The sequence below is a fragment of the Thermobia domestica genome, chromosome 2, assembly GCF_964235325.1.
Source record: "Thermobia domestica chromosome 2, izTheDome1.hap1.1, whole genome shotgun sequence".
In the NCBI taxonomy this organism is placed as follows: domain Eukaryota; kingdom Metazoa; phylum Arthropoda; class Insecta; order Zygentoma; family Lepismatidae; genus Thermobia; species Thermobia domestica.
In genome coordinates, this window is record NC_137455.1 from 47,793,808 (window position 1) to 47,820,366 (window position 26,559).

The following is a 26,559-nucleotide window of genomic DNA, read 5'->3' on the forward strand; positions in this document are numbered from 1 at the left end:
ACACCCCCATCTTTAGACTTGTTTGTGACGGTTAGATTTCTATCTTTTCGATAACAGTTTTCCTTTTTATACCACGTTTCTGTTATACAAGAAAAATCATAGTTCTCACAGTTCTCACATAATAATAATAATAATAATAATAATAATAATAATAATAATAATAATAATAATAATAATAATAATAATAATAATAATAATAATAATAATAATATAGAGAAAAAGAAGAACAATTAAGAAATATATGGGGCCCAGAAATGCTTACTTTAGACTCTACAAGGGATACGTAGGACCAACCCTCAAATTTGGGAATTGTCAGTAAAACAAATTTTGATGTTCTCTAGTATCCAAACATATATCCCTATAAATTTGGTTAGTCTTACTTCCTTCTTCTACGGGTAAAGATTGTCAAATATCAATATTGTCACATGGTCGGTTATTGACCTAATTTATCATGTTTGATCAGAGTTTACACGTTATGTGTGTTTATGTTTAAGTACAGGGGTGTATTCTCTTTAATTGGACATAGGTACGTTGATGTACTCCTCTTAAATTTTGGGAAGGGTACCCCTAAATTTTGAGAGGGTTACATAGGTCTACCACTTAAAATTTGGAAATTGCCAAGTTAAAAATTTGGAAATTGCCAAGTTAAGAATTTGGTATGGTAGCATAGGACCAGGGTACATGTACCTCTGTAAGCTTGTGTGGTTCACTTCGTTCCCTTACATGGCTAAAAATATCTAAACATTCAAAATTAGGAGGTTTGTAACCTATTTTATCCCCTATGATGAGGCTTTATTGTCTTGTATGGTTATGTGAGTGAATATAGGGGTCCATTCCTTCTCATTAGATATGGGTACATTGTTGGACTCTTCGTAAAATTTGGTATCGGGAAGAATTGTTAGAAAACAGAATTTTGTAAATATTCTTTAGAACCCAAATATATACCACTATCAATTTGGGTGATCCCTCTTGTTCCCTGTTATGGGTTAAAAATCGCCAAAAATTCATAATTTGAAGGTTTTGACCTAAATTACCCACTTTGATATTCGTTTATCAAGTGTACGGCTATAGAGTTGAGTATGGAAGTCCATTCTCTTCTATAAGTATTATAATTACGACTTAGTACTGTATTATAATTACGACTCATATCTAAAATCATTGGTGTAAAATTATTGTTGACACAACCTGATTGGCTAATTGCTTTCAAATCTTTCTTTAAAATTTTTGAAAAGTTCTATGTAAAAGTTTTGGTTTGAAAATTTTTTGAACAGTATTGTAGTTCCGACTTTTAGTCTAAGGCCATTTGGAAAGTTATTCTTGATATAATGTGATTGGGTAATCACTTTCAAATATTTGTTTAAAATTTTTAGTTAAAGTTACTCGAAATCTTAGTTTACAGATTGTTGAACCTTAGGAGTGTAGCTACGACTCATAGTCTAAGGTAATTTGTGTAAAACAATTAGAACTTAAAACGAAATATGTATTTATTGAAACCGATTAATATATTTATAACAGTAACAATTTCACATTTTGAATTTTAATCACAACTTATAGTCTAAGTCATTTTGATTTGTAACAACAATATAACATATTGAACTTTAGTCACAACTCATAATCTAATTTCATTAGTGGAAAGCTATCCTTGGTGTAACTGAAATTTTGTTCCAAATTTTCTGATCACTTTCAAAATTTTTTGTTTGAAGATCTTTGTTTAAAATCCTCAGAGTAAAGAATTGTACCCTCATTTAATCTTTTGATTTTTTTTATTACATTTTATGTTTTAAAATATTCTTGAACTCATTTAAAAAATTTTAATAACTAGTTTCGAAGTTAAATTTTAAAGATTTCTACGTTATTGAAATTGTTTTTTTGTAAAACTTTAAAAGTACAGTTTTATACATTTTTTCAACATTTTTGTTTAAAATTTTTCAAGTTTGAAAATGTTTACAACCATTGATAAATTTGAAAAAAAAATATGGTGAAATGTTTTAGTTTGAAAATTGTGTGCACTTATTCAGCAGTTTTTACAAAGTTTTGTTAAAATTTAGTTTATTTGATTTTTTTTCACTACCTCACAAATTTGTAACTTAGTGAATATGTTTTCACACCGAAGAAAAGAACCGTTTCTGAAGAATAGTAATTGTTTAGAACAAAAACATTGGGCAAAACTGTACCCAATAATTGCACCATCATGATGAAATAGTACATGTGAGAATAAGTTAGGCAACGTCAGCAGAATTGCATCACATTCGTTTATAGCTACTTTTAAAACCTTTGGGTTGTACTTGAAACAGAAAATTCACAAATTATCTTAAATTATAATTTTATTTTACTTTCCTATAATTGCACTGCTTGGTTAACAGCATACATCCATGTTAAACAAATGATTTGGATTTCGTTTACGCAGTTTATTTCACACTTCTTACACCAATTTGTCTTGACATTTTAATTTTTATTCGGACTGAAGTCTTCTCTATGGTAATATCTATTGGTGGAAAAATGTTTATGTTATCACAGATAAACTGTGTACTAATACAAGTGTGTATCCACGAAGACTGACGACAAGCTTTACATAGTCTATATAAATGTTGTATACATTACAACTTTCTAAAATAGTATTTTAAAAAATAAAGTTGTTTTGCAACTCACTTCAGCAGAATCTTTCACACACTGCAATGTAGTTATAAATTTGTTTCATTCACTTCTTGACAATCACACAATATTGTGAGGCATATCGAATTTACTTTTTGTAGAAGCGTCATTTTCTCAGCAAGTATTCCACGTTATGCTCATGTTGTAAGATCTATTATCGTAGCCAACGCACAAAGCAGACCTACTAAACATTTTTTTAACTTTAGCATGTAATGGTATTTCAGGTGTTCGGTTACTAAATTTGAATTTGCGGAATCTTCCAATAAGTCCTCTCAAAAATGTATGGTACTGGCATGTAAAAAAATCTTAATAATTCCTGTTTTTCAAATTCTATGGGTAAATATATTAAAGGTAATTGTTATTTGATTTAATGCAATTTAAATTAATTTAAAAGGGAAGGCCCTAATTGGAACTACACTAGAACTATTCTTATTTATAATCCACAATTGAGTTTATCTATAATTTCATCAAAGACACGTTACTAGGTTACGTGTTAGACTTAAGAACAAAATCCAATTAACATATTTATTACTCCATAGCTTCCATTCTTCTGCATTGAGTTACGACAAATAATCAGCTATAACTAAGCCACGAATAATCCACTTAACATCATTGAATAATAGAGTCAATTACCAAACAGAGAACATCCAAATTATTCCATGAATACTAATCCACCCCTATCTGCTTGCGATTCTAAACACGCTATTTTCACAGCATAAAGCCTAGCAACTGAATATCATAATATAAGCATGTGCATTATTTCATAAGATTACTAGTTCGTGACCTAGCTTCATTCCATACCAGTCTCATATCCAACACTTAAATAACATTTTATCAACCTCTAGAGCCACAAGTAATCTTGATTCATACTTTGTAGAAATATTTTTGCTAGATATAATTCTATAAGATGTATTCTGACGCAAAGTAGAAATATTGGTGAACGATTTCACATCACAAGTGTTTAAAAACTGGAAACAAGTAGCCATGATGACGCTATAACGGATCCTATTTTGAACGATACTTATATGCGGCAATAATGATGAACACATCATAAGCCAATATGATACATTCTGCTGACGTTGCCTAAACTTGTTCTGACATGTACAATTGCATTATGACGTAGCATTTCTTGTGTATAATGGTGCCAGACCCTTTTGTTCTGAACAGTTACTCTTCTTCAAAAACGATTCTTTTCATCGGTATATAACAGTTTTGACTGAGTTACAAATATTTCAGGTAATGAGAAAATTTAAACGAAGTTTTCAAACAAAACTTCTTTAAAAATTTCAACAAGTTCAAACAATTTTCAAACTAAAATATTTCACATTTTTTTAAAAAAATTGAATGATTATAAAAATGTGAAACCTTTTTACGAAGATGTTTAACAAAATTTAAAAGACAGTGCGAGGAAAATTTTACATGAAACTTTCCAAAACTTTGATTTTTAAAAATTTAAACTTGAAAGTATTAATTAAAAAGTTTTAAATGAGTGCGACAATATTTTAAAATAGAAAATTTAATAAAAAATGTTTCAAAATCTTTAATGAAGGTATCATTTTTTAACAGAATTTTGAAGATATTCAAACCAAAAATTTTGAAAGTAATCAAAAAGTTTGAAATTTTCACTACTAATCTTAGACTATGAGTTGTCACTAAAGTTCAATGTGTGAATTTATTGTTGTTACATATCAAAATGTGTTAATAACTTCCAATTAGGTTTCAAGTGATATTTTTTTTTTTTTTTTTTTTTTTGCTTTTTAAATAACAAGATCACACGGTCAAGATCACAGTTTTCACCACTTGAATTTATCAAGGAAAATACCAGGACCATAATCTTTGAATAAAATAGTATTGTCTTGCTTCAGCAACATGCAGAAAGAAGTTATGAAAATACTGTAAAACAATCAATGTAACATCTAATTTCCTGTTGATTAATGGACGACTGTTAATACTAAATCTTATTACGGTATATCCGCCTATTTCATTGATAAAAACTGGAGGCTCCGGTCACTTGCTATTGATTTTGTTACATTCTTTGGACAACGCACTAGAAAGAGCATAGCGAAGTTGTTTATTAATACACTACGCGCCCACGGAACTTCAAGGAATTACTGTGAGCAATGCAGCTGCGAATTCTATCTTTATACAAGAATTAAAACTCCTGCTTCCTAGCTTCTACAGTGAAAACCAGCATTTTAGATGCATGGTTCACGTACTCAACCTCACGGTGCAAGATTGCTATGAATTTTGAATCTTCAGATCAACAAGGGAGATTATGTAAGTTCAAGTAGAATGGAGAATGAAATTGACAGTGGTTCGGAGTGGTTAGTAGTATAAGTGGACGTAGAAGAAAAGAATTGTATGAAGAAAGTAAGAACGCTTTCCAAAAAGATCAAAAGTTCGGAGCAATTAAGATATCGGTCTAAAACGTGCTTGCAAAACATCAAACGGGTGCTCTGACTGACACTTCCGTCCCATTGGACGCTCCTACGAGATGGAATTTGAACCACAAAATGCTGGAAGTTGACCTGAAATTGAAAAATGGCCTTAATTGCTTATTTCATAATAATAACAAATATCTGAAATCTTTTAAATTAAAAAGGAGTGGTCAATTTTGGAAGGGGTTCAGAAATTCCTGAAAGAAAATTAGGGAGAAATAAATACGTGACAACTCCGTCAATTTTCGTAAGAGTAAATATGGTACTTCGCAAAATACAACAGATGATGAACTTAAATACGGTACCAAAACAGAGGGGATTTCTGTAGATTAGATAATCTTTTTGCTCTTCAAAGTGCTAGGACAAAATGTCAAACACTACCGACTCACCAACTCGTTATAATGTGCTAGTGCTAGCAAGGTATAAGTCGGAAGCCTTTAATCTTACATCCAGTTTTTATGAAATTGTTGAAGACTTATCAATATAAGAAAAAGACTAAAATGACGACAGGCGACAGACTAAAATCAGACGACAACGTTGAAGAATTTGATATTTAGAAAAAAGGGGCCAAAGAAAGACGACAGGTATGATGAGTTGAAGAGCTACCATTTACTTCCACGATGTGATGGCCAGGAAGATATATTAAAGTGGCGATAATTCCATGAACATGGCTTTCCAGTACTAAGCTCAATGGCCAGGAATTTGTTCAGCGTAACATCATTTCCGGCTGAGAGGTTGCTCTTCAAGGCTGAGGCTGTTATGAGGAGACACGGAATAGGCTCAATCATGAGTCGGCCCAAGAGTCTTCTGTGTATAAATTCTTGGTTATAAGCTGGTATAAAATTTGAAACCATCTAATACTTAGGGGTGTTCGATAAGGCTGAGGACCTATCGAATTTCGGGAGTGAAAATTTATCGAACTGTCATCGGTTACTCGAAACCGTTCGAGTATTTGAAATTATCGAAGTTTTGAGTATTACCGAAATTTCGAGTATTATCGAAGTTTCGGGTATTATCGACATTTCGAGTATTATCGAAGTTTCGGGTATTATCGATATTTCGAGTATTATCGAAGTTTCGGGTATTATCGAAAGTTCGAGCATTATCGAAGTTTCGGGTATTATCAAAATTTCGAGTATTATCGAAGGTTCGAGTATTATCGAAAGTTTCTTGCAGCCAAACTAGTCAGACAACTTTTATCATTTGATTAGTTAATGCAAAGTTGTATTTGTGAAGAGAAAAGAAAGCATGCAGAAAGAGACTGCTTTTTCGACAAACACACACACACACACACACACACCTACATCCCCCCCCACACACAGGAAGTTTAATTTCTTCGTGAATTCTAACTCTTGTTTGTTATTTGCTGACCCCCTATCGTGTCAGTGTTGCCAGACATATGGTCTTAAATGTACAAATACGGTAATTTGCTCTTCGTACGATATAATACACGGTCCAACACCTCAACCATATTAATCATGTGCAGTGTTGCTAAAATTTTGTGGGAAAATTCTATTTTTAAGTCAAATGTTTTATCTTCTGTCATGTTTTCTCTCTCTCAATGGTCTCTAGTTCACACATTGCCGCAATCAGATATGATGATGCTTTGGGCGCAAACTCCCCGTTTTGCCTTTCAGTAAAATAAATTTTAATCAAATCAGTGGCGATTTCAGGGGGTTGTTCAGGAGGGATATTCCCCCACAAATTTATCTCTGATCGTGTTCACCGTGGGTTACCAGTATTTTTGCTACTTTCACCCTCTGTGTATTCAAAATCTCCCGGGGTATGATTAGCATAATTTCTGGACACCAATCCTAGACATTTTTTTAAAAAAAGAATGGCGTGTGTTTATTGAGAAGTTAAAAGAAAGTCTAACCTTAAGTTCCAAAAATGCTTATGCTCATTTTCTTTACTTGAAACATATTTATATATTATTGTCTCAATTATTTTTCTGAGTAAAGTATTCTTCCGAAGAACAACTTATCGTTATTGATTTTCATAAATATCAACACAAGACAATTTGCAAACCACTTGACCAAACGTAGCGAAATTTCCCGGCCTTCCATTTCCCCTAAGATTTGACAGTCAATTCCAGACAATTTTCCCTACACAGGCTTGAATCCTGGACGAATGGTAAGTCTACCCAGGGGAAGCTCTGAAATCATCACTGAGTTTAATGAAGATGAAAAATGGAAATAAATCTTACAATATTGCGAGGGGTGATTATATTCAATGAGAAAAAGCATAAAGGCTATTACCGCACAAAAATATATGTAGCAGAATTTTCTTTTACATGCAAAATGTAGTACTTTCGGAAGATGCAACTTCCTTCTTCAGCCTGTGATATACTCCAAAAAGGACTTAAAAAAACATGGGAGGAAGATTAAAAAATGGTTAAAAGTTTAGGATATGTAAGAAACAAATCTTCTGTCAAACATTATTCCCCTGTGTTTTAATGTTTTACAGAATATTTGTTGTTTACATATCCTAACCTTTTAACCATTTTTTATTCGTAATGAAAAACTTTTAGTTTAACTTAGAGCCAAGCGAAGTGGTTAATATTCGTATGGTTCCGGTTTTGATCCCAATGAAGATGCTTGTCTTTGAGAAAAGTCAGAGTAATGTTTTTAATCTCACTTTATGAAATGGGGCTTATTCCATATAGCCTTTATGTTGAACTGTAACATTAATACCCAATCAAACAATCGATTGTGAATTTTACATTAGGATACATGACGATGCATCAATATAGATTACACAAAAAAACTCATTTTCTGAATTGCAATACAAAAAAAAAATCAGTAGACCTGGTAATCCTGAACACCTATGGAAGAGAAGAAAGTCAACAATCATTCTGATAAGACTAGCTGCCACCCTCCCCACTGCCTTGATTGGTAGAGAAGTTTCGTTATCAGAATGTTCTTAGAAGGGACACAAAAATCACAAAGAAAGCTTGGGTATTTGTAGGCATGAGCAGTAGGCCCTCTCTCTCTGTCATACATTGTCCATCTGTTCTGCAGTATTGCTTTTGTCTGATTCCATCAATCCATGAACTGGGTCTACTCTTGAACTTGTGTTGTTTGGTTCCGTCCTCTAGTTCCATTAGCCGAATCCACTGTCTCAATCCGTCTCTTCTTTCCTCTGAGCGAATCCGTCTTTTGATTCCGCCAGTCAATCCGGCTCCTTTCAGAGATTCGATCCTTTCATTCCACTAAAGGATTCGTTGTTTTGGATCGAATCGTTCCGGAACTACCTATCACTAATTGAAAGTACAAATATTATCGAAGTTTCGAGTATTATCGAAAGTTTGAATATTATCAAAGTTTCGAGCCTTATCAAAAGTTCAAATATTATCGAAGTTTCGGATATTTGAAAGTTCTAGTGTTATCAAAATTTCAGGTAATTTTGAAAATTTGATATTACAGAAATTTCAGGTGTACTCGAAACTTCGAATATTAACAAAATTTCTGGATTCTCGAAACTTTGGATATTATCGAAATTTCGAGCATTATCCAAACTTTCAATATTACTGACATTTCGGTTATTGTCGAACCATTACGAAACTTCATTGGTCGAGTATTCAAAAATTTTCGAATGTCGCTAAATTTTGTCAATCATGATTTCTTTTATTGATATGGTTTTAGGCTCGTCTCTTATGCGCGAGGCTAATGGCACAAAAAGAAATATATATGCCTGACTGACATTCGAATCAAGGATCCCTAGCTTCGGAGTGCAGCAAGCTAACCCTCTTTGCTAGCAAGGTTGGCATGAAATCTTAAGTGTCGAAAACAATGCAGAAATTAATAATATTTTTTTTAATTATATCAGGTATGAAGGAAAAAGTTATTATTAATGATTGATATTTTACCTGTAATTTGAAAGATTTAGAATTTATCAATATCGGCCCATAGCCGAGGGAATGGATACTACTAAATGTTAACATGACTTACCAAAAAAATTGAATTCAAATCTTATAGCTGTTGAGCAGTCCACTCTGACCCATTCTTTCTTTCCTTTTTAGCCCACCGTATAAGAAGGGACGGGCTAAAGTAACGGCTCGCGCCGTGTACGTGTGTGTCTGTGTCATGCAAAGGGTACCAGATAGAGCAATGCGCTTTTGCAGGCACTAACATTGTAAGTTAATGCCACAGACAACAGAACCGGCACGATAAAAGTTGTCAGTCGTACCATTTCAACATGGTGGCCAAAAGAAAATGGAAGCAATAGGAAAGTGACGAAGTATAATCATGCTAATATTCTAAGCTGATGAACCGAATCGCGTGATTCTTTGCACGATTACTGATATTAGTCACCTACAAGTTACAGGCTTATAATTTCATAGGGGGCGGGCTACGGCGGATGCCAAAAGGAATGTTTGAAAACGGTAAAAATGAACGTTCTTCTGCCAACCTTTTTATCGGAGGGGGTAATGGGTCCGATTACTGCGGTACGTATTTCAAGATGGCGGCAAAAGGGAAATTTTTGTCATAGAAAGGCGCGCTAAAAATATAAGGGAAGCCCCGATTTCTAATCGTTACATAGTACTGCAGTACGTGATCATAGGGATTTGAAAATGGTAGCAAAGAAGAAAATGGAGGGCAACAAGATGGTGGTAAAAACAAAAGGAGAAAACTGGCGGAAGGGCGGGTCTAGCTTGTTTTTCATTCACATGCAGCAAGTATTTGTTGGAAGATCTTTAGCAATGTAATGAAATTTATTTTTCTATTACCATTGCAGTATTCGCCTTTTTTGATTGTTGTTAAAATTTAATTGGGTTGTATAACTTTAAATTATTCTAAAACATATCAATAATTTGGTGTGAAATCTACCTACTTCACATAACTTACATAATACCAAGAGTCTACTATAAAGAAAGGAAAAAGGCTGAAATATACTACTGAAACGTATTAAACGTCAGATCCGAAAAAGAGAGTAAAAGATTATAGTGGTAATAGTAATAGAAATAGTAGTAATATTAATATTGAGAAAGCAGTAATATTAATAATAGTCATAACATCACGAATACGCTCAAAGTAAGAACAAATACTCGAATTCAAGGGAGTTCCCCTTGTCGTGAGGCAACCAAACACAACAGAGAGCAAAGAGGAACATTTTAAAGTAAGTTCTATCAAAATCGTGCAATCAGTTCGAAAGTTATCGTCGGACATCACATACAAACAGACAGCACGATCTATAGGGAGCTTCGCACCCAAAATTCCCAAAGCGTGTTTCAATGATACTCGAAGTTCAGATATTAGCCAAATACTATAAGGGTTTCAAGTACCGGATAATGAATTCTCAAAACCGAAGTTCGATAAGTCTTCAGCCTTATCGAACTTCCTTACCTCTACCTATATCAGAAGCTGTCTCCCTCCAGAACTTTAATTTAAATCCTCGAAACCAGATACAAAATTTTCCTTTTTCTGCCCACCCTGTTGTTGTCGCAATCAGTAAAGTGGAAGTTTGTAGACTAATGGGGCCTTATGCAGAGTCGTTTTGACGTATGATTAGCGTCATACTAAATTTCTGACTACTGCAGGAAACATGTTAGTAGAACTCTTTAGTATGGCACTAATCACGGGTTAGAATGACTCTGCATAAGGCCCATTGTGTCTTGGATTCCAAGCCTGTTCGGGTAATGCATGTTTTACCTTCCTTTCTCTCTCTCTCTCCCTTCCCTGACAGACTACTTAATCCTTGTACATACATAAACATTAGTCTTAAAGACATGGGTAGAAACTTTTCTTTCACTTCATTCCAAGGGAGGCAACTTTTAAAATGAACACCCTGCGTATATGTAGTACACATGTCGGCCTACACCTATGATAACATTGATTGCATTGTTTCTTCTAGATCTTTTAGTATTTGCTGCTTGCAAACAATTCGAGTCTCTCAAACTCGTCGAATGTTTCTAACATTTCGAGAGTCTCAAATGTTTCGAGAGTCTGAAACATTTCGAGTCTCAAACAATTCGAGAGTCTCAAACATTTCGAGAGTCTCAAAACAATTCGAGAGTCTCAAACATTTCGAGAGTCTCGAAAGTTCGATAATTCGATAAAATTAAAATTCTTTATCGACGAAACGGTTTTGAAATTTTATCGAATTGTTATCGATTACTCGATTATCGGAACAGCCCTACTAATACTAAGACTAATGTTAACAATTTTTTCTTAATTTTCATACTTTTAATATTTCAATTGAGAACTTAGGTGCAAAAACCAAATAAGTCCAACTAAGCTGCTTCATAGTCTGTAGCGCCCCAGAGGGCCCTAATCCCTGGAAGGCTACGGCTAGGTTTGACGCTCAGTGCCGGAACACCGAGTTAATAGATGTAAACGAATCCAACCTGTGCGAGACTGCCACCTGTACACTCTACGAGTGCACAGAGAACAGCCCTTTCCTTGTGCCGTGATTTCCTTACCTAATAATAAACCAAGGAAAACTCAACCACTAAAGATACACCTGTGAGGTTTGGTTTCTCTAAATATAAAAATTGGGATTATATGGGTTGTAATATTTATTTGACTGAGTATATTTTCACAGGCAAAATTATTCAATACTTATTATACACGTGTAAATGGAATAATGTGGTTTTCTGACATTGAGACTATAATCAATTAACATAAAATTTCTGTGAACTTTGAATTAGCACAGTCATGCAACAGACTTATACTGCGTGAAATAAAAATAAAACAAATAAACATACCACAAGGGTAAACAAATACACAAAGGATACACTCTCCATAAAAAAAAAAACATTATATTGATAAGTTCACCATGGCTTTAGTACATACTTAAAACAAAATAGCTCGAGCAATTTAATTTTAAGAACCACGACTAGTCGGGTGGACATAGAATTGGATAAGGCATTAGTATAAACGAACATCATACGCCACTGACTTATTACTAAAAGATGAATGAACCCTTTTTAAGAGAAACATCATGTTATATTAATGCTACTCGCAGTAAACGTTGCCAAAAACGACAAACGATCCTAGCTGGGTAGGATTCTCTAAGGTGGACAGGAGATGGACAAGTTTGACAAACATGGCTATAGAGACATTGTGACGAGCCATGATAAGTAACATTGTGACATACCATAATATAGACCCATGTAATCAATCTACCGTGGAACACAACTGCGGCGAGAATACCTTCAGGCAGAGATTAAGAAAAAAGAACTAGAGAGGGAGCAATATGAACCTACAGAGAGTTAAACCAGCTGTAACACAACCATGATAACCAAAGAGGGCAACACTCTTAACCAACTTGTGCTAAGTGGCCAAGCAAACTTTAAATGGTGGAGACGTGCTCGTGGCTTAACAATAATGATCTCAAAAGACAGTTATTAATCATGCGCTTCATCTTACTCATGAAATGCTTATAATACGATTAAAACTTCTGATAATTGCAAATAGTTACCCGCAAACCAACATTTTAATAATGTACTTGCAAATCCACAACAAGGGTGCAATGCGTACACAATTGTGACAATAAATCACTGTAAATGATAATAAATTCTGTGCGAAGCAGAATTACTGGCCAGCTACGAAGGCAGGCGCTTATCTCATGAGGATACTTACCCCAATTGCGGGCATTGGATAAATCTATCCAGCTATCATTTTTTTAGCTGCACTATCTACATTAATAAGCAACACTTTAAGAGAGGATACTGATTACACTAGGCACACGAATTGCTGCAACACTCACACACATAATATATATATAGATTTTGGGCAAATAGATAATTCACTATCACTAAGTTGATCCTCTTGACTATTCAAGGCTGGAGCTTGATTGTAAGGAAACGTCCTCATTGCAAATGACCTTCCGGGCAGGGAGGAGCCGGTGGTACATCCACTTCCTGGATGGTACTGGGCAGTCCCGATGATATGGTGACTGTACACTGATTTAAGATGATACGCCTGAGTAAGTTATATGGAAAGCACAAACATTGGGTCATGACAACAAAATTAAGACTGGCCACTTTAACCAACATACTGAAGAAAAGCCAGAGAAGACGTGTACAAGTAAACTTCATGGCATGGAAATATATAAATCCAAAGCACAAGGTCCTACCTCACTTGAATGACGTAGCACTTCATCTTCACTTTTACACGTAGTGAATGAATGCAATTGCTCAGATTGATTATAAGGTTACACACTGATTTAAGATGATACGCCTGAGTAAGTTATATGAAAAGCACAAACATTGGGTCATCACAACAAAATTAAGACTGGCCACTTTAACCAACATACTGAAGAAAAGCCAGAGAAGACGTGTACAAGTAAACTTCATGGCATGGAAATATATAAATCCAAAGCACAAGGTCCTACCTCACTTGAATGACGTTGCACTTCATCTTCACTTTTACACGTAGTGAATGAATGCAATTGCTCAGATTGATTATAAGGTTACATGAGCTTAAACAGCTGGGTGATGAATTCATGGTTTTCATAATAACACGATAAGAACATATCAATACTGACGGATCACTCGGCATGTTGCGTTGACTGCTTCCTGAAACACACTCACAAAAGTTAGTCTGTCCCTGATGGGTTGACAATAAGGTCCTTGGACTTCCATAGTGAAGAGTAGAATTAAAGCAGGCTAATACTGCATGTAGATAGGATACTGAACCATTGCGTTACTTCATTGACAACGTGGATGGGTTGGGGGCCCCACTAATAAGAGCTTAGCTGTACATGTTGTTGCTTAATTATGCTGGAAAATAAACTTGTGTACGACTATTGACATCATGACAAATTCGATCACAAATAGTACACCAACTGCAAAAGATGCTTCTATGAAGACACTGTAAGCAACGTGAGAAATTTTCACACAATGCCAACTCACGTGGTGAACTGAAGCGAAGGCCAGTTTCCCAACACCATCTGAATATTGCCTCAAATTATGCTGATTGCATGGACTAACTAGAATGAAATGTTCTACACACTTCCATGTGAGTTAAACCAACGCTAGAGACTCAGATGAGCCCTATTAACCAAGATATATCGAAAATGGGTTGACAGGTGAAAATACTAACACCCATTACGTTTCCATCTTCTTGCAGAGTACCCTGAATCCTTTGCGCGCGCCCGCGAACATGATATTTCTACAGGGTTGCCAACTACAATCTGGTTACAAGAAGTATTCTTATAAGTTACACTAGTATTACAATACTAGTTAGATTATATAGGGGCGTTACAAGTCCAAACACTGCTATGGGCTCTTGGCAGCTACACGTTTCTCCTTCAGATGGGTCTCATAGGTGAGATCCTTCCATAGGTAGGTGAACATTGCATCATTTTAAGTGATAGGTCATTTAATTAATTTTTCTCAATTTTCCCAAAGTGAACTTATCCGGTTTTGGGCTAAACACCTCAATTTTAATTTCCTTCAATTATGACCATATATTTGTATATCTTGTCAGTTGAGTTAAAACAAAATTTTCGCTCTATATTAGGGGAACTTTCAGGTTTAAAGGTTGTATTAACGTGGTAGAGAAAACTGAATGATGGGAAGTTGTTTTATATCAATGTCTTAGTAGGAAGGAGGGACGACGTCCGTTATAATACACTTTAATTGCCAAAGATTTTACGAGGCAAATAGATGCTGATGTCGCGTAAGAAAGAAATGAGGCGTTCAGAGCACAAGGAAATTAAGTCAAATTACCGAAGTTGTAGGAAAAAGAGACGAAGTGTATATAGTATGCTAAAATACATGGAATAGTTAACATTGTTATTAGAGTTATTAACAATATCTGGGCATAAATCTTTTAAGTTCTGAAAGGAGCTTCCGAAAGATGCCTTAAAGGTGAAATATATTCAAATGACCAATTCACTTGATTCCTTTGTGAATTGAATGCGTCAAATAGTGAATTGAGAGGACGGAAGGACTTGATGGTCTCTTTGATTATTTAATGATAGAACGTATAAGCCAACGTCCTTCTGGAAGGCTCTTTCGGAAGGATTTTTGTACAGAGCCGCCGTCCTGCCAGTCGTACCAACATGATTTTTTTCTGCTGCAACACTAGAGTTCATGCTCTTTCCACCAGGAGAACTTTCTATCCTGCTGAAATATACAAAGTACCGGTACTCTAATTTATAGATAAACATGGTAGGACTTTTAGGACGTTACGTCCTGTCGGAAGGACGTTGTACGTTCTATTATTAATTTGTATCCTTTTCTTGTTTGCAATTTGTATGCACATTTTATGGCGCTTATGTTTCATTTTTTATTGATGTAGTTTTGTGTTTTGTATTTGTTGTGAGTTATATGTATTTTACGTAGTGCATGCCATATATATAAATTGTATTTATAACTTATTTTCAAATTATTTTACATTGTCTTTCATTTATAGGTATATAATATACAAACAAACATATTTGGAAAGGAACTATAAGTATGAAATGCATACCGAGCCGGACTTAGGAATTGAAGTTGATTTAATCCATGAAGATGCATATGTAAAGCAGCCAATGCCAACTTCTTACCATCCAATAGATGAAAAACTTTTGGAGGATGAAACTAATACCATAGACCGTGTTAAAAGGTAAATATTGTATTGCTCTTTTTATTTCGTCTAATCGCTTTTTATCTTTGTTTACAAAATCACGTAACTAACAAAGAGAAAAATAATCAAATTTGACATACGAGAAGTCCCTTTTTTAATAAAAGAGTTTCTACTTACTAGTTATACTTCATTATCGAGTAATTAGACATTTCTCGTCAGTATTTGCCAATTCTGTGCAATGTGCAGTCGGCGATCAAGAATCTAAAGAGGCAGAAGAGTTAATTACGAGTTGAGGCTGTCTCATCTGGACAAGATGTCATATAACTGATCGTTGTCGCCTCGCTTAACGCAGTCCTAGAACACCTGTTGTGGAATTTGCCGGGATTCCCTCGTTTGTTACTCTTGATGCCGTGGGTTATGTCAAATCGATTTCCCTTTGTGGCGGATTTCAGTATAGGGAACAGGAAAAACTCACACGGACTTAAATCCAATGACGATGTACGGCGGGAATGTTATTTTCGATCAAAAAGTCGGACACTATTTCTGAAGTATGGCACGGAACATTGTCTTGGTGCAAGCGCCACTGTCCAACTGCTAATTTGTCTGGCTGTTCAGGATGAAGAGAATTGCGTAACTGTTGTAACACAACTATGTAGTCCTCCTTAATCAGAGTGTGGCCACTAGACAAATTCGTGATTTGCGATTCCGAACATGTCGAAAAAAACACAAAGAGAAGCACTTTCTCCCGGAGTTGGACTTGCATGATCCTTTTAGGTCTTGGCGACCCAGGTAGCTTCCGTTGAAATGGCATATTGTTATTCCTTACACTGTACAGTATTTCTTCATATTCTAGCACAAGGTCAAGTATCTACAAGAAAAGAAGTTCTAGATAGTCTCTTTGCTAATACTGGCAAATATATTTCTGAGCTATAAGCAAAACTCATCTAAAATATGACCTAAAATATGTTTTTATAGCACTTCGCGCCCAAATATGACCTCAAGCTAAAATATATATTTATATGAAAAAAAAAACGTATTGTTGTGTTCATAAGAGCCAGGAAGATGCTTAAATTTAATTAGACACGTAGAAAGGTACCAGAATAAAAATATGTATGTCATAGAAACGCGATCCTTAGTCATTATACTGTATAAATCAAGTATATAAAGAAATGAAAATATTTCTTGTATTAGAGAATCACATTCTACAAATATTGCGACTACTTACTTGTTCTCTATTTTTCTAGATCTGGTCACCACAACAAAAAGTATCCATGGTTACATCGCCCACAGTACATTTCCACAGAGCGTACAAAATACCAGTCTCAATGTGCAGACGTGGCAGAAGCAGAAATAGGATATAATGTTAAAAAGGTTCTTTTGAAGGTGGGTATATATCATACAGCAGGCACTATAACATTCACTTCTTGGTAAGGAACGTTATTTTCCTTAAAATAGAAGTTGTTAATTTGACATAGCCGTCTTAATCAGAGATTTATGTTTGTAAGAATAACCTGATTTATGTGGGTTGTTCATTTATTTCCGTATGTATTAAATTTGGTTTTCCAAAGGAAATAAGTCTCAATTGGTTATTTAGGTACTATCTTATTCTCTTCAAATTAGTATTGCAACTTGGGGTTCGTAAATTGCATAACTATACTGATATGAAGTGCTCCGTCATTTTCAACTGCAATGCTGCTCAGGAGACAAGAAATTAGATTTTCTCGTCACGTCTCGTAAATTTTGTAGAAGTCTCGTCTCGATTTTCGAAGAATTCTTTCTCGCCTTGCGTGGAAAATTTTCTTTCCTTGTTTTGAAAATTTATGTACAAAAAGGATTGGGTTTCTTAAATGTCATCTATAAGTTATCTGAATCCTTCTTCGTCACAAAATGAAATGAAATGAAGTCTGTGAGTTTAATATCCCACAATAATGCCTGTGAGGTTAAGGGAGACGATGATTAAAACAAGTGAATGATGATAGAAGAATTGGTGGAATAAAAAGTGGGAGGAAATGGGAGTACCCCCGTGAAAACCCACGAACACTATGTTGTCCACCACAAACTTACCTGGTCGGGCATCGAACCAGGGATCCCACGCACCAGAGGTAAGCGCTCTATCATTGATCCATTTATTAAAGTATATTGTCTAATGACTTGCCTATCTTATGTTGATAAATGTTCCTGATTGCATTCATCAATTTGAAGTTTTTGCACTACGGATCATGTAACACTAAAACAGTGTTTGAGATATAAGGATTAGAGTGAACTTGTTTCTCCAAGAGAATCGTGAAATTTCTGTTCTTGTCTCGAAAACTAAACGAGAATTGTAATGTTTCACGTGTCTTCGTGAATTTATAAAAGGGTAGTTCTCGTCTTATAAACAACACTACTATAGTCAAGTGGCTCACGTGTTTTCTGTGCATGTAGTTCCGAGTTCAAGCACCAGTAGGCACTTCCCTTATATACAAAGTCAAGTGGTTCTTCGGATTCTACTTCAAGCAGTATGTCCTATGTCTCATATAGTCCCAGTGTTAAAAAGGGATGTTAAATTCTAATTAAGGCAATCATTCAATATCCTTAAGAATCACAATTTTGTCAATACATATTTCTTAATTTCTATTTTACTTTTTCAAGAATTAATTTTTATTTCGCATGAGTTTTCATATTTATTTATTTTCGTGTTATTATTGACTGCAATGGAATTGAAATCCCATATTACTTATAATATAAGGAATTTACGCTACGAAAGTATTAATATTATATAAATGTTAAGAATTATTTAATTTCTTTCCATGCAATATTTCCATAATTCCTTTCTTTAGTCAATGCTCTTCTTGAACCAATGTTGATAATGTGGTTGCTCATAAGCAGTGGCGGCGGTTGGACGTTAAAAGTGGGGGGGGGCAAGACATGATCTCAATAGTTGTATATCAATGTTAGTTTTCCTAGTTTCTTCTAACATTTTGTTTGACGAAAGGTTGTATAACTATTAGGATACTCTCTTTTCCAGTTAAAATACCGTATATCGTGTTTTATATTTTTTAAGTAAATTGGCAAAAGCAACGCAAGTAGATACTAGCCCTTTATACTCTTAAACAACGAAGGTGTAAGAAGAGATTTGATTCCTTGCTCAAGAACATTTTAAAATTCTGTCTGGAAAATTGTCTGATCAGATTAGGGGCCTATTTAATAACAAATTTGCAAAACAAATAAACAGAAAAAATAATATTAATCGAATAGTAATGAAAAATGAGGCTTGTTTTGCAAAAGTTACATTGAAACCAGGGATTAATGAACAACTTATATTGTTAATTCCACACATGCTATTAAATGTATCTTATTACTCTTAGAAAGATGGTAAATACTAGAAGCATATGCTGCGACATTTAAAGTACTTTTGCAGTTTCCCGAAGCATGTTCGTTGCATGTACAGTTTTCACTTTCTAGGAATACGTACAGTACATCAAAAATCAACAATACTTAGAATCACTCCAGTTATACAAAATAACCCTAAAACATACAATTATGTTGAATTCACTAAATTTAATTGTATATACAAGATTGTATATGTACACCCCTAAACTCGTATATTACACTACAAACATTGCCGCGCCTTTGACGTGGGAAACCCGGGTTCGATTCCTGGTGGGAGCTCATGTGGTTCGTATTCCACGTTAATCAGTAGGTCCTCATCTCATATAGCCTCACTGCTGAACGGGATGTTAAACTCAAAAAAAAAAAAATCAAATCAAAATGTTCCTTAGTATTAGAAAGATGAAAAGACTTTTAGGAACTTTCGATTTTTGTGCAATTAAAGAATAACTTGTGATTCACAAGTTGTGAAGGACTTCTTTTTTTGTACGAAATGTTGTCTCAATTTGTACAAAAGCGGCTGACTAACATATTGAGCCCTTGTAAGAAGAATGAAAATACACTCGAATTATGGCGCTCCAATAGGTTAATTTTTGGGCCATTTTTCGTGGCAATTAAAACGCAATTCCTGTAGCTTTCTTAACTGAACCGGAAGACAACCAAAACGTACTCATGGGACGGCAAATATTTTGTGGCACAATTGTTATTCTATGAACCATTAATACATACAAAAACTTAATATTTCGAGATGAAACTATATACATTAACACTGGCGCAAATCCCGGGGGGACGAGGGGGACATGTCCCCCCAATGCTGCACCTGGGGGGGACAGTCCCCCCAATAATTTGACTTAAAAAGTGCTTTTTGGGATAGCTTGATGATTTGTGTCCGACTGCCACAAAGGAATGTAAGATAAAATTGATTTCTCTTGGCTTTTCCATTTTTTTAAAAGAATCGTAATCTGTAGTATTTCAAACTGAACTTCGTGCTGTAGTGCGTTTAGTAGTCTCATCAATATGTATTAATTCCACTTCCACTACTTGGGCACAAATTGCAATAAATGCCAGACACTAGCGTGCGCAGGACATTGGGAATGTTGGTCCCAGATCTAAAGTACCACCATATGGAATGTCGTCCTCCCCCCCCTTTCCCCTAAGAAAAGATGACATCATTGCATCCAACGCTGCGTCGGCGACGCACTGCACACATGCAGACGGGAAATAATTAACATGTAATCTCTTCTCAGTTTGTAATAATTCTACATAAAAAAAAGTTTGTCTAATGGGGGTGCCAAGGCGCACGCCTGTGATGCCAGAGGAGGATATACCCCTCTCCTCATGCTGAAAAGTTGTCTCAGCTGTAGGTACGGGCACAATTTCCGGGGAAATGGGGATACATGTCCCCCCCCCACCAACATTGGAACTGGAGGCTCTCCCAATAATCCGATTTCAAAACTGCTTTTTGTAGAAAAGTGTGATGATTTGTGTCCGATTGCCACAAAGAAAAGTGAGAAAAAATTTTGTTTCTCTTGGCTTTTTCATTTTTAATAAAAATGAAGGCTTGCGACTGTGCGTAACGTAACCTGATATGAAATCTTTTCTCCCCTAGACCCTAGCACACGAAGAATATACAGACTATCCAATGTCAGTAGAACCCATCTTTTCAGTAAATGGGAATTTAATCTATTTGTAGTATCAGCCTAGGCATCTACTCATGCTTCGTAAGCTAACTCTATAGCCTATGGAACCCGGAGGTTCAATGCCGCGTTCACAAAAGCTCTTCACTGACTTGTATCCTTAGCCAACTGGAACCAGTTTCTACTTTGTATTCCTATTTTTGCGAGATCCATCTTAATATTGTCTTCGCATCTACGCCTAGGTCTTCCTAATGGTCGTTTTCCGATGGTCTTACCGCTAACACTTTGAAAGCGATAATACTTTCTTCCATCCTGGCTACATGAATTGCCCACCTAAGCCTCCTAGACTTGATGACCCTAACAATGTTTGGTAAACCGTATAAATTATGTACTTCCTCGTTATAAAGTTCCGCCATTCCCCATTGCCGTTCCTCTTGGGTCCGAATATTCGTCTCAAGATCTTGTTCTCAAATACTTTCAGTCTATGTTCTTCCTTTAGAGTAAGCGACCATGTTTCGCAACCATACAGAACAACAGGTATGATTATCGTTTTATATATTTTAGGCTTCAAATTCCTCGACAGGATTTGCGACGACATAAGATTTGAACCTAATAGTAACACGAATTCCCTGCTTTTAGTCGACATTTAATTTCTTCGTGAATATGATTTTCGTCTGTTAATATTGATCCTAGATATTTGAAAGTATCCACTTTATCAAAAGTATTATTTAATATTTTAACGCATCCATAATTTATCGTATTACGGTCCCGACGCATTTCCATGTATTTAGTTTTCTCTGCATTTGCTTCTAAACCCATGCCCCTGCAAGCGTTTAATAAGATCTGTACATTTCTTTCTATTGTTCAACTATCATCTCCTATTAAATTTACATCAGCATATGCCATAACGTGGTGAATACCGTTCAATTCTAGGCCCTGGTTGCTATCTTTGATTTTCCTTATAGCGTATTCCAGCACAAAATTAAATAATAATGGCGACAACGCATCTCCTTGTTATTCTCGACGTGAAAGCTCGTGGCCAAAAATTTTCCTACCCGGGCTTTACTTTGGGATTCATTTAAATATGCCTTAATAGATCTAATTAGACCTAGCTTTTTCGGTATTACAAATTCTGTAAGAACGTTGTACAATGTTTCTCTCCTAACCGAGTCGTAAGCCTTTCTAAAATCAACAAATAGTTGATGTACCGGGGTATTGTATTCCCACTTCTTTTCGAGTATTTGGCGAATGGTAAATATTTGGTCGATAGTTGATCGATTTTGTCTAAATCCACGCTGATAATCTCCAATCATTTCATCTGCGTATAAGGTCAATCTTGCTAATAGAATGTTTGAAAGTATTTTATAGGATGTTGACAGAAGAGAGATGCCTCGATAATTATTAGTCAGTTTTGTCACCTTTCTTGTGGATTGGAACAGTGATTGATTCTTTCCACTCTTGTGGCAATTCTTCCTTGTATTAGATAAGGAGAATAAGTTTGTGTATCTTTTTCCACAATTTTTCGCCTCCAGCTAAAATTAACTCAGCCGGAATTTCGTTTACACCCGGATATTTGTGTTTCTTTAATTTCTTTATAGCGATTTCTACTTCTATTCGGTTGGGTTCTGGAATATACGTTTCTGCGGTATGTATCTTCCTTTCTCCACGCACATTAGTTTTTGCTGCGTGTTAAGTAAATCGTTAAAGAAATCTTTTTATCTTTTTAAAATGCTATCTGTATCAGTGAGAACTGTTCCATCAGATTTCTTTAATATAAGCACGAGGTTGATAGCCTTTCTTAAATTCGTTGATCCCTTTATACATGTCCAGAATGTTTTTATTTTTAATATTATCTTCAAGTTTCTAAATTTTAGCTTTCAAAAAATTGCGTTTCTTTGTTCTAAAAGTTTTGGAAGTTTCCCGCCTGATGTCTACGAAATTTTGTGTGGTTATTTCATTTGGATTTTGTAGCTAACGTAATTTTGCTTGTTTTCTCTTTTCTGCTCGTTCGAACCATGGTTTGTTGCTACGTATTTCCGCGTGTCCCAATTTTTCTTTTGAGAGAGGATGCTTCGTAAGCAAGAAAAGAATTCAATTACTGGAATATTTTTCTCCAGAATCTTAATGACATGCGTTAGATTCCTGTAACGATTCCTTTAATGTTATTGAGATCAAGGGGGCCGATCCTGGGAAGTCGGAGGCCCCCCCAAAAGCTCACGTGGATTCCCTGTATTATTATGAATATGCATTTTAATATGTATTTTCTCTTGTTATATGTATTGTTTTATGCATTTTTATGAATGCCCCCCCCCCAAATTACAGAGAAATCGGCGTCCTTGATTGAGATTATCATCATTTTGCTCAAAGAGTATTGTTGCGTCATACATAATTGATATTTTTTCTTCATAGTTTTGGGTAAGTCATTATTTATATTATTATAAAACAATTTTAACGTAGATCTTTGTGGATGTCTAATTAGAAACATACCAATTATAAATATGCATGTATTCAGAATGTGTTTACGGCAGTGATTTGTAATACTGATATGTACTACTACTTCATCTACATCGCCTAATATATAATATACTCTACAACAGTTGATCAGATTCATCTACCGTAATATGAGTTTCATCTCCCTTCTCTAGAATAAGCCTCAAATGTGCCCACCTCCCAATGTTGAAGACAACCAATGGCGTATTTAGGATTTTGTTTCGAGGGGCTATGACCAACACAAGGAAGGAAGTGGGCGATTGCCTATCTGAGTTTTAGAATTAAATATATTTTACTTTATGCATAAATTGAGGTTATAATGGCAAGAATTGCAGACCGATAAATCCTATGTGATATGATACAAAAAATTTAGGAGTGAATCTAACCCTTTATTCTATTCATACAAGAAAAAGGAAGCATCCTCTTGGCCTTCCTAATTTCCCGGGCTAATTATTCCCCCGTTTTGATTTTTTTTTAAATTTAAACATTTCCTTCTTTTAAAAATAACTAAACGATATAATTTTTCCTTTGTTATAATAACTAAAGTCCTGTCATGTTGATATCCGCGCAAGTTGGTGTGGAACACCAGTTTCGCTTATCAACTCCTCTTAGTTTTGGTGTTACTGATGACGGCCGACTTGAATCAGAACTAACAATGGTCGGTAAAATATGATAGACGAAATGAAAGAAAGTAACGTCAAGAGAAAGAAACAGAAATGGTTAGAAGGATTATTGTTGTACGTGGAATGCGAAAAACTAACAAATTTATTTCAGGGGAAGCTTGAGCCCGATAGCCTCCTAAATACGCCACTGAAGACAATTCTGTCTCCTGATTCTTCACAGCATTGATTTTCAACTTCATACATATTTTGAACATCGCTTATATATATATATATATATATATATATATATATATATATATATATATATATATATAATATGGGAACGTACTTATCTGTCCCCCCCAATGTTGAAGACAGATTTGCGCCGATGTACATTAATGGGCCATTTCAAAAAAGTGGGAGGGGCAACTGCCCCCCTTTGCCCCCCCTAATCGCCGCCCATGCTCATAAGACAAAACATTTTGTGAAATTGAGGACGAGACGTTCCATAAGAAATTTCGTCTCGGAGGTGGTAACATTCTTAGTACAACTACATATGTTTATCTTATAAAATAATGAACTTAGAAATCCAAAGTCTATCAACATTCGAACAAATAGGTTCAGAAAATTATGTTAAGTTATTCTCTGAAAAAGGAGTGTTGATGGTGAAGCCTCACTATGAACAACTACGTACGCTATGTGTCTAGGCTGTGGGTCCGTAATTTGCACGAGATAAATTTTATAAGCTGTTCTATTTGTTTCAGGACAATACACTCTACTTAGACCGGCATTTACAAATTCAAGCGATTGAAAAAACTTTTGAAGACAGTCAGCAGCCAATCACGAAGCACTATAGCAAGCCTAACGTTGTGCCTCTGGAGATTATACCTGTTTTTCCTGACTTTGAGGTGAGTTGAAGAGTAAATTTTCCGCTGGTAGGAAGTATTAGTAGTTGGTTGATTTGTTTCGCGACATCTATTATAAAAGTTAAAAGGATTCATATCCTCACTTCTTAAAGTTGAAAATCTTAACTTTACATCTGGTATCGTTTAACTAGAAATGACCGTATTGCGTCCAAAATAATACAGTGAAACCTGTCTTTAGCGGAAGCGAGCGGGACTTGCAAAAATTTCCGTTAAAGTCAGGTTTCCGGTTAGTGGAGGTACAGCTTTCCTTTCTTTCTTTCTTTAAATACATGCTTATATTTTCTCAGTATGCCCATTTATATTGCTGTACGTACATTGTTCGATTACAGTACTTCTTTCTTCTACGAATAAATACACAAAAATTAAAATGAATACAAAATATGCTATGCACACGTTTTCTTTATTTTTCTAATAGCCAAGCAGGGTTTTCTGTGTACATTGCTGCTTGGCTGCTTGACTTTCCGCATACACTTTAACCTGAGAAATTATACTAAGTGAATCAGAATCATTTTTCCGTAATGCAAATTTTTGCAGTTCCTTTAAACTTCTGAGAGAATCTTGGTATGTATTTATTCTACACTCTTCTCCGAACTCGGTATCGTATTCTTCTTCTTCCTCTATCTCGTTTTCTTCTTTCCAACATTTCGTATGATTCTTGATTAAGTTGCGGGGATTAAGGACAATTTTTGGTGGTGAATATGAGTAGTGGTTGAGGAAGGCCAACACTGTTCAGACATATTTAACAAAAGAACGAACATTTTATCGCAGACAGTGTAATGTATATGTCTCACAAAATGTCTAAACATCTTCTAAACGCTGTAGTCCGGAACTCAGAATTTTCCGTTAAATGTTTATTTTTCTTTCCGTTGTCCGCGTAACACAGTTTCCGCTTAATGAAGGGACTTTTTACACGTTTAGTTCTCCAAAATTCATGGGACCGTGAAATATTTCCGTTTAAGACAGTTTTCCGTTTAATAAAGGGTCCGTTGAAGACAGGTTTTACTGTATCTTACTTGTGCTACATCAATAAACTCTCTATACAGGGTGTGCAAAAGTAGATATACGGTTTATAATTTTTAAGATAATCATGGCTGGTAATTATATTGTATTTATTATATTTATTATTTGTCAGATCATCATGGCTGTTAATTTAATCTTCGGGCAACGGAAGTTGATATGCTGGAAAGCCTACAGCCTACATAATTTGATACACCTCACCACGTACACTACAACTTAATATTACGCACTAAATTTCATGAAACTTTCTTCGTCTGTAATGCGACGAAGAGTGGTCGCCAGTCAGTGTTACTACCTAAGACAATGAAATGTTAGTTGCGCAGGCAGTTATCCAAAGAAAAAAAAAGCAAAGAGGAGGGCTTCTCGTGAGTTAGATAGACTTTTGGAAATTTCATGACGGCCTTAGGGTGAGGTCCAGAAAATTGACCTATTACCCTTCTCCGCCCATTATATGGTAGTGAAACAGATATTTTTTCTGAAATCCGATGTTGCCAACAAATTCGAACTCCATGACAGCTCTCAGTTAAAATAGGAGGGGTGAGTAAAAGCTGATCTCCGTTACTTGAGTAAGGAATGGAATGTTTTAAATGTTTTGGCGAAGAAAAAAGTAGCCTGGAAGCTGCGAGTCCTTCGTGTTGCTTTGTTATTTGACATTTCAACAGAATATCTTTCTTCTTCCGTTAAGAAGGAGCTAACCATATGTGCAGGCCAGTTGGTCAATGTTTGTTCATCTCCCTGTTCTCTATATAGAAAGAATGAAATAAACAAAGAAGGCAAGAAATACATTTTAGCATTTTTTTAAAAGATAAACATGAATGCATCTATTGAAAAAAAGCACGAGTAAGATTTTATTCTATATAAAAGTATCTTCAATTCTTCAATTCTAGTCGAATAACAATATCTGAAATGCA

General features: G+C 35.2%; 1 protein-coding gene across 1 annotated transcript in view; it reads left to right on the top strand.

The window, feature by feature from the left end:
* LOC145671728 (RNA polymerase II-associated factor 1 homolog) overlaps positions 1 to 26,559 on the top strand; it is a 72,966-nt gene that overhangs the window by 12,401 nt on the left and 34,006 nt on the right. Inside the window, exons 3-5 of the mRNA XM_081740934.1 lie at positions 15,455 to 15,646; positions 16,852 to 16,990; positions 24,470 to 24,613. Coding sequence (XP_081597060.1) covers positions 15,455 to 15,646; positions 16,852 to 16,990; positions 24,470 to 24,613 — 475 coding nt within the window. The remainder of the gene's footprint in view (positions 1 to 15,454; positions 15,647 to 16,851; positions 16,991 to 24,469; positions 24,614 to 26,559) is intronic.